General features: G+C 38.8%; 1 protein-coding gene across 1 annotated transcript in view; it reads right to left on the minus strand.

The window, feature by feature from the left end:
• Positions 1–677: 677 nt before the first annotated feature.
• Positions 678–12,214, minus strand: part of Hmga2 (high mobility group AT-hook 2) — a 120,449-nt gene continuing 108,912 nt past the window's right edge. Inside the window, exons 4-5 of the mRNA XM_078053206.1 lie at positions 12,025–12,057; positions 678–837 (exon numbers count right to left, since the gene is read on the minus strand). Of these exons, the coding sequence (XP_077909332.1) occupies positions 790–837; positions 12,025–12,057 (81 nt within the window). The 3' untranslated portion in view covers positions 678–789. The remainder of the gene's footprint in view (positions 838–12,024; positions 12,058–12,214) is intronic.

The raw sequence follows: 12,214 nt of genomic DNA on the forward strand, positions 1-12,214 counted from the left end.
AGCTATGAGTAAATTTATTACTCCTGCTGATATGTGTGATATTCATAAATATAGGAGTTGGCAACATTTATTTGCTTACTTCCCTTTTTGAAAAATGAACATAACCTTTTCTGGCTTTACTAGCTGAATGAAAGGATACATCAGCATTTCGTCTCATTTAGAAATTAAAAAAAAAAGTTAAAAATCATCAAGTAAGTGTCTACAAGATTATACGAGATAGAGAGAGTAGTATCTAGTCCTTATCTTTGGTGTTCTAAACAGGCTTCACTACGGGGCGAGCGGGTGGGGTGGTGTGTGGGGTGGTGTGAGGTGTGCGCAGAGCCACACACCGCTTTCCTATACAAATGCCCGGTGACACCAGAGTGACACATTTCTTGTCTGCATGCAGCGCGGTGATTGACTAAACCCAACTCATGAGTTTTTTCTCACCCACCCACTCTTGCTTATCAGATCAACTAACTATTAGTAGGTTAAGGAAAAAAAAAAAAAGAAAACAGTTATTACAAGTTGCATTGTTAAAACTGTGTCCCCTGTGTTTACAGCAGTTTTTCACTAAACCTGGGACTGTGAAGGGATTACAAAGAGAGTGATTAATATAGTCCTTTTTAAGGTTACGTGATTTCGCCCCGCCCCGCCCCCCGCCCCTCGCCCGCCCCGCCCCTCGCCCTCCCGCCCCGCCCCGAAGAAAGTGGAAAGACCATGGCCATAGACAGTAAGTGGTCACTGCAGTGTCTTCTCCCTTCGAAAGATCCAACTGCTGCTGAGGTAGAAATCGAACGCTGGCGCCACCTAGTCCTCCTCCGCCGACTCTTGGGAGGAAGTCTCTTCAGTCTCCTCCTGCAACACACAAGCGCACAGGGTTAGCCACCCCGGGGGGTCCCTGCGCGCTGCTCCTGCCCGCAGAGCAGAAGGTGACCAGTTCCCACTGCACATTAAGCTTGTTCAAAAGCGCATCCAATGGTGGGCCAGCCCTGGTTCCCAGGGCTTCTTGCCCTGTCATTGAGGAATCAAGGTGTTGTTTTTTCCCAGAGCCCTCCCTAGCCACTGTTGACTTAAGGCTTGACATCATGGCGGCTGGTCAGCAAATTCAATTGTTTGCATTCCCGGAGACTGTCAGGCCAATGTAAGCCAATGTACTCACTCACTAATTAGAGTAAAAAAGAAATGGATAAAATTTTTACCCCCCGACAGCACGCCAATCATCAGTTTTAAAAACCCACCTACAAGTACAAAAAAAAAAAAAATGAAGTTATGGGGATCTTAAGACATAAATAAACCCATCCTCCAGATACTGGTGATGATAGCTGGTATTTCTATAGTGCTTACTAGATGCTTTTAGGTACTGTCTGTTACTACCCCTCTTTTACCAAAACAACAGACAAGTCCACTTGCCGAGTTTGAGCCAAGTCAGATGGGTGTCAGAATCTGTGTGCCCTCTAGGCCTTGTGTGGAGGTGGGCAAGAGCACTAGTGGACACCAAGAAAAGAGCCATAAGGGTACTGAGAATTTCCTTTCCAGGCTATATCCTCGTTTTTTTGCATTTATTGTAGCACATTTTGAGACAACGACGGAATTTGGCATAGCTGTTCAATCTCAATACTAAATCCATCCACATCAGCCCAAACATTTAACGGTGGGCTGGCCAAGCAAAGAAAATCTAATATATATGTTTTTGAAGGGCTTCCTCTTCATAAAAATCTAACTCCTCCTTCCCTTTTCCTTTTTCTGATTCCTTATGGCTCTGGAATTTGCTGGGGTTTCTGCAAGCCGGTTCGAGCAGCAAAGTTCTCTTTACTTTTGCTTATTTAACAAATGTGCAGTACCTTTCAGGACATGGGTGGTAAAGCGGAGACAATAAACATTTCTGATAAAAGCGTCGTTAGTGAGAGGATGATTTTTATCAAATGCTGCACACTGTCTCCTAAGATGGCATGTGAAAAAGATCTGGGAGAAGAGGTAAACATTTACTCTCGCAGCAAACTGAGCCCCTTTAAGGATGGCCAGCTTAAAACAGCTTATAACAGCCTTCATACTTTAATAGATTCGATTTTCCACATGGCTTCATTTTGTCTGGGTGGCTAACTGACACAATTTATACCTCTCTTCCTTTCCCAGGTCACTACAGTACACCATTCAGTAAAGCATGCCTTAGAGCTTGAGTGCATTAGATGACCAAACTTCCATTCATTAGCGTCTGAAACACTTCAGCTGTGAAGGAGCTCCTAAATGCTACCATGTGTGACGCTTTTGCGTAAAAGCAGCAAACGAGACGGAAAAAGCCCCCATGAACCGGCCACTCACACACACCCATTGAATGTGCACCCACACATGCACACACTCATACGCACTCTAGACTGGACTTGAATCACAGGCCACTGCTAACTGCAAACCCTCTGCAAAAGGTTTCAAACATTCTCTTTCCCCCAAAGACTGAGAGAGCTGTAAATCCTGGGAATAAACACACATACAAATGAATGGATTACAGCTTAAAAAATATAACCACGGCAGCATCAAGTCATGAGATTTCACACCGGTTTTGTTTAGTCTGCTTTGGGTTTTGTGGGAAATGTGGAACATATGAAGCTACCTCCTCTCTCCCCACCAGCCCCCAAACTGCGGGCTTCACATATTTAAGCAGCAGGTTTATACCTCTTGACGAGGCAACAGGCCATGACCCTGAGATTCTCTGTGGAGTCCTGGTCACAAAGGAGGATGTAGCATGATCAAAGCCACGGACAGACGAAAGAGAGGCAAGCCAAGGAGCAGCTGCCCTGTGACCTTGTCTTTTCACTTAATATTTAAATTCCAGAAAGTCACTAAGCTGTTCGGCAGATACACTCTTTGTCTGCTCCCAAAGGACTCACTTCTCATTATGACACGAGGTGTGGACTTGGTTTACTACTCAGAAACAGACCACAGAGTACGAGCTGGCAGGTATATTTTACTCCATCTTCTCACAGTTAACAAATTAATAGAGCTCAGTCAAGCTGGAAAATCTCCTGCATCTAGCTGTGATTATTCCATCTCTGTTTGATTTTCCTCCACTATCTGGAAACCAAAGTACTTCAAAATCCGGAAGGAAATAGAATTTTCAGGCCATGAACTTACAAAGACCTTGTAGTGGATGGGATGTGATCAGCTTTTCAAAACATTCCCAGAAACTTTGCTTGATTTGAGCTCCTGAAACTCCTGATAATCAAACCCTTTAGACACAACTCAGCCGAAAACGACTGTCGTAGATATTGTTTCCTTTACTTAACAGTTCTTAACATGGGTAGTTGTTTTATTTATGTATCTTTCTGCTGACCTTGAAATTCTTCGGCTAGTAACTATCAGTTAGTACTGGGAATGTAACTAGGAGATCAGGGTGAGGAGTCTCACTCCATTAAACTTTTGGTGGCAATGTTGCTCTCACGTGCTCAGCACGATGGTTTTCTCAAATGTCTAGTTAGTGGAGAGCTCTCTCTTCTTGGCATGGTCTCTACTGGCCACCCTCCAAAGGAAGGCATGGCTGCCAAGCGGATGATGCTGGCGGGGCGTTGGCACTTCCCACGTCTGCAAACTTCAGTTCTCACCTCTCTAGTGACCTGGCCTTTTGCTTGATGTGTGGCTGCGGTGTCACAAATGTGTATGCAATTAAGAGAAGAAAAATCCTCCCTGTCTGGAACAAAGATAAGGTTGGAAAACCCACCCTCTGGTCTCCTAGGTGTCACAGCCTGCTTAGACTTTCACACAGGGCGCTTCGGCGGTGCAAAGAGTAGACAGAAACAAAGGGTATGGGGAATAAGCAGCTGAGTCTGGAATCCCCAAAGAATCTTTTTTCCCCCCCCACAGCTAAGTAAAGTTGGTAGAGACCCCTGGGCTTCAATACTGTTTTAACTTATCATAGATAACAGTTTGCACTTCCAGGTATTTTCATAGTGTTTTCATGTTTGCAACTTACTGCCGAAGGACCTGTAAGTGCATTCAGCTCCTCAACAGCAGTCTTGAAGTAATAAGGGGATTGAAATACTGTGACCAAGAGCTGCACACATCTCATTAGGGGCAAGTTGATGGGGTGGGAAAGCCAAACAGCAGCTCTCTGGTCAAGAAGGCTTACCTGTTGGAATGGGGCTTCAGGAATGTTGTGATAAAAGGACTTTTCAGAAAGGAAGTGCACAGTGACATTTTTATGAGCACCAGCCACTAAAACCTCTAAACACTGAACAGTTCCCAGCCGTTCACATAGGTACTTTACAAAGACAACTGAGGCTGCACCACGCTGGGGTGAAATGTGTGTTTTTTTGGCAGAGGGGGGAAAAGGGAGTGGGCAGAGTTAGAGAACTATATTTTTATTATAGCTATTGGAAAACTGCACTCGTTTTGCCTTAGTTTTCCTTTTGTTCATGGGGAAAAGGGGGGGGGAGGGATTTAATAAATGTAACTCTTTCATTGCTTTGGCTAAGCTTGAAAAAAAATCCCCACTAAAACCAGAAATTACGGTTTGCATAGAATGCCATTCTTTCAAGTTGATTCAACAGGATGCATAAGCTACATATCTCTGGGCACACTTTGACTAAGTTATTTAAAAAGGAGAAAGAAGACAATCTAATATTCAACCTTAACTCCTATGCTTGATGGATTCTTAAAATATCTTGAGTTTCATCATGGATCTTACCACACAAGCATGGGTAAGGGAGTAACACGGGAAGGATGTTCAGTATTTAAGGCTGAGAGCTGAAGCTCTGGGTTTAATTTTCAGATGCAGACTAAACAGCAGATCTGTAGTAGAAGAGAGGCCAGTAAATCCTTCATGAAACTGGGAAGGGGAACCGCTCTCCCTGTAAACTTTAAGGGTTGTGTCGCCCTGGTGGCCCTCTGTGCGTGTAGTTAGGAGGGCAAAATCATAGAGGTCCACATCAGGTTTAATAAGTCCTCTTTTTTTAAAAAAATTCATAATTACAAAGAGTTCTGCAACTTCTATCATATGATGCTGCAGGCCAGAAATACTATTGTAATTTAAGCTGTCCCACCAATACATCTACAAATACCTGGATATCAAGAAAGGGAAAGTGACATTCTTTTTGTCATTTCAATATGTTCAACTCTTTAAGGTCTAAGAATTTTTGTGTTCCCAATTATCTCCAGTCATTCCAGTCAGAACAGAAATAAAAGGTTTTCTTCCTCATCATCAAGGGGCCCGGAACCAATTTTTCAAGTTTCATCTGTAGCTAAGAGACCCACAAGGCCACAAAGCCAAGTTTTTCTATTTTTCTGTCAGATATTTTAATTTAAAATGGATTGAGGCTGTTTAACTTCATGGAAAGTGATTATTTCCTTCCACTAGGAAAACTTTATAGCAGATTTTTAAAAAACATGTTAAATGGAACATATATAACTTGGCAAGTACAAGGAATTCTGATGGAAATGCTATGAGGGAAATATGCTTTTCTAAAGGAGATGTGAGAAGTTGGGATATTTACAGCATTTGTACTGATCTTTTCTTTATTTTAGCTATATGTACGTAACAAGACATGAGTGGCAGCATTGCTTTGTATGTGTTACCAGCAATGCCATAATTGGCTCTAAGTTCTTATGGGGCATGATTGGTGTATAAAGGGTGGATCTTAGACGCCACTGGCCACAAATGCCCACCATGCCACCAAGCGCTGTGTAACCATTGCTTTGCTCCCACTGTGTCACATCAGTAATGGCAATACCTGTCTAATGGCACTGTGGGGTTGCATGAGGAAAAAAAAAAAGGTGAGCTACGTGGGAAAACTATTATTCAACGGTACTCCCAAAAGAAAATAAAATGTCTTAGATTGCTAACATGCACTTCTGTTTGTCTTCTCTGTGCCCTTAGCAGAGTTCCGGTACTAAAAATAACGCCACCCAGGTATCACTGGTCCCCAGGATACTACAAACTTCTCAGTATTGGTATCAAGAGCTACTTAAAAAAAAAAATTCTTTTTGAGATTGAGTTACATTTTTCAAATAGGGAAATCATTTTATGTATAAACTAATTTCAAGTTTCAGGAGTCAGGATTTCTTTCTTTTTTCTTCTGTGGGGAGATACCAGGTAGACTCAGGGGTGCTTAACAACTGAGCCACATCCCCAGTGAGTTTTTATTTTATTTTTTATTTTAAGGCTGTAAATTGCAATAGGGCCTCGCTAAAATGCTGAGGCTTCCTTTGAACTCGCAATCCTCCTGCCTTAGCCTTCCAACTCTCTGGGATTACAGTATGCAAGGAATCACAATTTCTGAGGATTGCAGGCTTGATCAATTTTTCCATGTCAGTTCCAGTTCTTATGGAAGAATACTTACACTTGAAAAATAATTAAGATGTAGGGAAAGGATTCTTGCATGAAGAAATCTTTCAGGGGAAGGGAATTTATTTCACTATTTCCAAAACTGTTCAGCAATGTTCTTATTTTCATGCCATGTGGCTAGGTTGAGCTGTTTCATGGTTCTATTCCAGGCATGCTTACTGATGGCAAAAGCTGGGAGAAGCTGTTGCCCTTCATTTTCTACTTGTATTAACTTTTGCTTAGCTGCTGTATTTGTTGTCAAAAAACAAATTATCCACTTCTGAATTTTTATCATAGTTGCACCTATCTTCCATTATCCTGTGTTAAGAGTTTATGAAAATATCAATATTCACAGTTAAGTAAACAAATAATTACTCAGTGGACAGTTGAGGGACTAGTAAACTTTTTCTGTATATAAAGGAAATATCATAGACAAAGCCACCTATATCTATTCAATCATGAAGGATTTTCTTAGAAAGATTAGGTTTTAAGACCAGTTACTATTTGTTCCCTACTAATTTGGGTCAGAATGTTTGGATAATAAGAAGAAAGTTTAGATATTGAATAAATAAATGGTTTTGATTCAGCTCACCTCCAAATACAGAGGACAAGCCTTCTGCAATATGAACAGGAAAAGCAAGCAGACATTGCCATATCATGCTGAGCCTAATCCACAGACTTCCACAGTTAAAAGCTGTCATACTTGTAGAAAACTCTAATAGCAAATCTGTCAAGTCCAGAAGTACTACAGTTTGCCTTTTGGAGTTTTATAAATTGCCTCAAATTCAGTGATGTTCTTTCCCTTCTGTTAGAATTTATCTTTACAAGACAGTGCCTGCCAAAAAACAGTTGCCTTCGTCTTGCCAATATTCCTTTATTACAACTGTTAGCTGAGCTAATGACTTCATCTGGTTTTGGTTAATAATCATTTTGATATGCTTCCTTTGCCCTCCAATTTCCCTGTGCTGCTATGTCCTTGAGCTACTTTACTGAGGGTTAAATGATGGTTTCTGTTTTGCTCTCTCCTTTTCCCTTGACCTCTGCAATGCCAGAGGTCAGAGGTTAAATCAAAAAGTATTTCCTATACAACAAAATAGTACCACTTAGGGCAACCTTGGATATGATCCTTCATGTTTTGCCAGTTGGTACCAAACATTTACTGGCCCACAAAATGTTTTACCAGCTTGAAAGAACATAAGTAGGAAAATAAATAAATCAGTACTCTTTGTGACTTAGGTGGTATAAATCACGATGCCCCTGAGTGAGCAGACGAGTAACTGTTTGCAAGTCTGATTTATTATGAACTATTTACTGCATTGGCCAAGGTACCATGTAAAAGATGAGTGTTAGAGTGAGAATGCTTTCTCCTTTCTCCTTCTTTCTTTGTGTGTCTAGACTGAGAGCCCCCAGTAAAAATGCCTTCTTTGAGAACAAGATGCTGACTGCAATTCATCAACTTGCTTGTCCCAAAATGAAATCTCTCATTTTGCTCCAAACAATGTTTAGGTTGTCTGAAATATAAACATCCTTAAAACTGCCCTTGAAGTCTCTGTAAAAACATTCAACATTTTTCTTTAAGGGGGGAAAAATCCCATGATAACCAAGGCTTACTGAGATTTCTTTGCCCAGGTGCATGCCACCCACAGAAGATGTTCCTTGCAGGTAAAAAACTCTATTTTGAAACAGAAAGCTTTTTTATAGTCTTTTATGAAGTACAAATTTTCCAATTCTCTCATTGGGAAATTGAAAAGAACAGGTTTATACCTGTCCTAATTGCTACAGTACAGCTTGCCAGGGCTACATAACAATGAGAAAGTAGGATTCAAACATGAAGAACGTCTGGGAATTTTAAAAACTCATTTTCCCTTTGGGTAGGGCCAAGGTAAGTAAAAATATCTGAATTATATAAAAGGAATCACTTCTAATTTCAGTCTAAAGCTTTAAAACGGGAACATCAAGGAACGATGTCATGTGATAAACTAGCCAAGCCTTTTTAGAAGTCCAAGATAAGGATTTATTTTAACCAAAATAAAATCTTGAGAAACAAAACTCCTTTCCTTTATCAATAATAATAACCTGATACCTTTATGGTGTACCTTTATGAAAATAAAAAGGAAAGAAAAACCTATCACCATTTGCTTCTCAAGTTAAGAACAGAATCCATATAGCTGACCGCTTCAAATTGCTCAAGAGCTAGCTAGTTTCTACTTATTTCTAATTAGCTAACTTCCATTTATTGCTTATTTTATCACTTTAAAGAAATACGTCGAACAGTACATCTTGTTTTTACTGGCTTTGGAATTTAGAAAAAAAGTTTATGAGAAAATTGCACATTTTTCCCTTTAGACTTTTAAGGGATGATAATCCTTCCCATTAGGATTATGGGACACACTTGAAGTTTGCAACTAATGGTATCTGGTGTATTTTCCAAACATAAGCGCTCACAGAGGAGCTTCCCTTAATTTTTGATTCCTTTCTAGGAATAGAATGTACTTCTAGACACAAACCCAAACATATAAGTAGATGTTGAAAATTATGATAAATATAAAAATCTTCTCAGAATGATGTTTGCTATTTTGCATCCCAGTTTGTCTTCTCAAATCTCTGAGGCTTCAGAACTTGATAGCATAAGCCCATAGAGTCTTTGTAATTCCACATACATATGACATACATGCAAGGAAGCCACTGACTGCTCTAATCCTATTGATAGGATTTAACAATTACTATACCATTTTCCTTAGTTAAAAAAAAAATTCTTTATTTTTGAAAACATGCAACAAAGACAGTAGTTTTGAATAAATCAGAATTTTCAAATTTGGAGAATATAAATCTCAGATGAAAAACTCAGCCATCCAAAATAAGTCAGAACATAATAATACCTTCTGGAATTCATATAATTATGACTCTCTCATAATGTTCTGAGGTTTAAGTAAGAGGCAGTTATTATTCTATTTCCTAGATGGATAAATAGGACAAAAACAGATTAATGTGCCCACTGATGGGACCAAATAAAAAAAAATCTAGGTCTCCTTGAACACTGTGCAAGGAAGTGCTTGCTTCCTTGCACAGTGTTCAGCACACTGCTGAGCCCATTTCTTTACATATAAAATATTTAATTGTGCTAAAACCTTCACCACCTCAAAGCTGGATCTGAATGTAACTCCTCAAAGTGCTTTTGATGAAGAAAGGATATGAGGTTGAGTTAATCCAGATTGCCACATGGAAAAGCCATCTGGGAGGGTATTTTGAAAGAAACAGATGGAAAAGGAAGAGATTCTTTCAAATGTAGTGTAAAATTTACATTATCCTCCACGAACTTCCATGTAGTCCCCATGTTTATATAATTCATCACTATGTCTTTAGACAATATAAATTAGGTAGTCCAATGAGCTCATATTCTTTTTTTTTTTTTTTTCTAATTCGAAGTCTGAGCTCCTCTCCTTTAAAGGGCAAATTTGGAGCAGGGTAAAACAGCGGTAAAAGAGCCAGATTGATCAACACAATCCACTTGTGACTTCTTTGAAATTCCTGACTCTTTGGGGGAAAAAAAAATCTGTGATTTCACTTAGGCTTTTTGGAGTATTAAAGCCCAATTTGCATTCAGTTCCAGATACGTTAATGATCTCTACTGTGATATATCTGTTCTTGCGTCTCTATTTGCCATCCATCTCATCTCTAACATATTCTTTTCTTTAATGAATGTTTCCGTTTTCCCTTCTACAACTAAATAACAAAATAAAACAAAACAATAAGAATTCACTCTTCAGAAAATCATCCCCTTAATAACTCAGGACGTTCTACTCATTTATCTGTCTTTCCTATCTGTCCTATGTATACTGACATTCTGTGGTCATTTGCTCAACAACTGTTCAAACATCTTCTCATGTGTTTTCATTAAATATCTTCATCCCTAGCTACACATTAAGACTGTGTAGGGAGTTCACAGAAAATACTCATGCTTGTGTCTCCAGGCCAAATAAACAGAATTAATGGAGAGTAGGGCAAGTGGTATGTAGGTCAATGTTTAATAATTTGCTTTCCAAGAAAAAAAAGTCTAGATTTGCAGCATTTGTCAATTTCCAGAGTGTAAATATTCTCACCATAGTGGATTTCCAGCTACCTGCTCCAGTACCCCACTGAATAGGATGCAAGCATCTCTCTCTCTCTCTCTCTCTCTCTCTCTCTCTCTGATTTTAATACTCAGAGAAGGTTAAGAACCTCAGAGTTAAATTGCATCTTTCTCTGATGCATGACCCTGTTCAACTGATCTTCCCTACAACACCAAGAGTAGAGTTGGAATCCATATTTTCAACAGACCCTCTACAGTTCATAGTCCACCATGCAACAGTGAATACTGCAGTATTCACTGACTCAAATACATAGAATTGTCAATTCACTTTCTCTTGATTGTGTTCCTGATAAAGGATGAAAGGCTAAATATATTTGGGATCTTCTATTGAAATATCCACTTTTTGTTTATATTTTGTTTTCTCTCAGAATGCTTACAAACAGTATTTTTAGTGTCCACCTACTCCCACTGCGGGCTGCTAGGTTTGGAATCAGTAATGATGATGATTTTTTTTTTTTTCATCGTAGCTCTGCTTTTATCCCCTCAAAATACAGAGTAATGATCTGAATTCACTTTCCTGGGATTCTTACTTGTGTTTAAAAGCTTCAACTTTCTTCCAAGCAGCATTTTAAAGAATAGTAGATCTAGAAGCCTGTCCAAGGGTCTCTTCCAGGCAAGGCAAGGGAAAAAGCTTCTACAGTATTTTAAATTATAAAAAGGAGATCTACAAGGAACTAGATAACATCATGATACTGCTTAATGGCTTACTTCAGTAGGTTTTCTGTAAGACACCTCCTCGGTGTCTATTTAGATCCAGAAGGAAAGAGCACAGCAGTACATTCTTATACTTTAATAGTTTACATTCACAATCATGATTAGTTTCATCTTCAATTTGTCTTCTTCAGTATATATTTCCTCAATAAACGTGAATTTTATGCTTCTGCATATAGAATGTAGTTATGACAAACAGCTCCAGGCATATAGTAAAGTAAATCAAAAGTAAAGCTGGTTCCTAATTTTAGTGTTGTCAAAGACTTCAGAGACTATGATTCCTTCATGAAAGCAAGACCTGGGAATTCATTAATCTGCAAAATCACTAAAACTTAATTTCCTAGTTTCCCAATCTAGTTGGGGGTATTTTAGGGTCACCAGATGTTACAGAATAACTCAATGAACGAATTTTTTCCCCGTCATTATTCAAACAATAATTTGCAACTCGTAAGTGCTGTATTAAGTCAAAGGGATATAAACAGCCAAGTGGGAAGGATACAATTTGATATTTGAGAATTGATAAAGCAGGGGCTGGAGATATAGCACAGTGGTGAGGGTACCCAGTTCCACCACCACCAAAAAAATAATAAAATAATGTAGAATACATAAGGTTAAATATTAATTTTACATGTGAGATACTACAAGTGTTTTGTTTAAAGTACTTATATTTGCTTTTACACTGAAGACCTTGATATTTTAGGTTTTTAGTGACACAATCTCAGACTATGCATTCCTGAGCTTTTACAACACATTTTCAAGAATATTTCAATACCGACATGATCACAACTAGAAAAGTTATCAAAGGTTTAATTTGGGAATCTTTTTTCAGTATGAATTTTACTTTACTTCTTATACTAACTGGAAATGAAAAATCAAAATGATCATATTTTACCTGAGCAGGCTTCTTCTGAACAACTTGTTGTGGCTAAGGGAAAAACAGAAACAAAAACACAAATGAAAGTCATACTCTAAAAGAAAACACGCACAAAGAAAAAAATCAAGTATGTACATTTTAAATGTAGATGAATGTTTACAAAGCAAAGGAGAAAATTTAAAGTTTAAATGGTTCATCTAAGGTTAAA

The sequence above is a fragment of the Ictidomys tridecemlineatus genome, chromosome 6, assembly GCF_052094955.1.
Source record: "Ictidomys tridecemlineatus isolate mIctTri1 chromosome 6, mIctTri1.hap1, whole genome shotgun sequence".
NCBI classification, from domain to species: Eukaryota; Metazoa; Chordata; class Mammalia; order Rodentia; family Sciuridae; genus Ictidomys; species Ictidomys tridecemlineatus.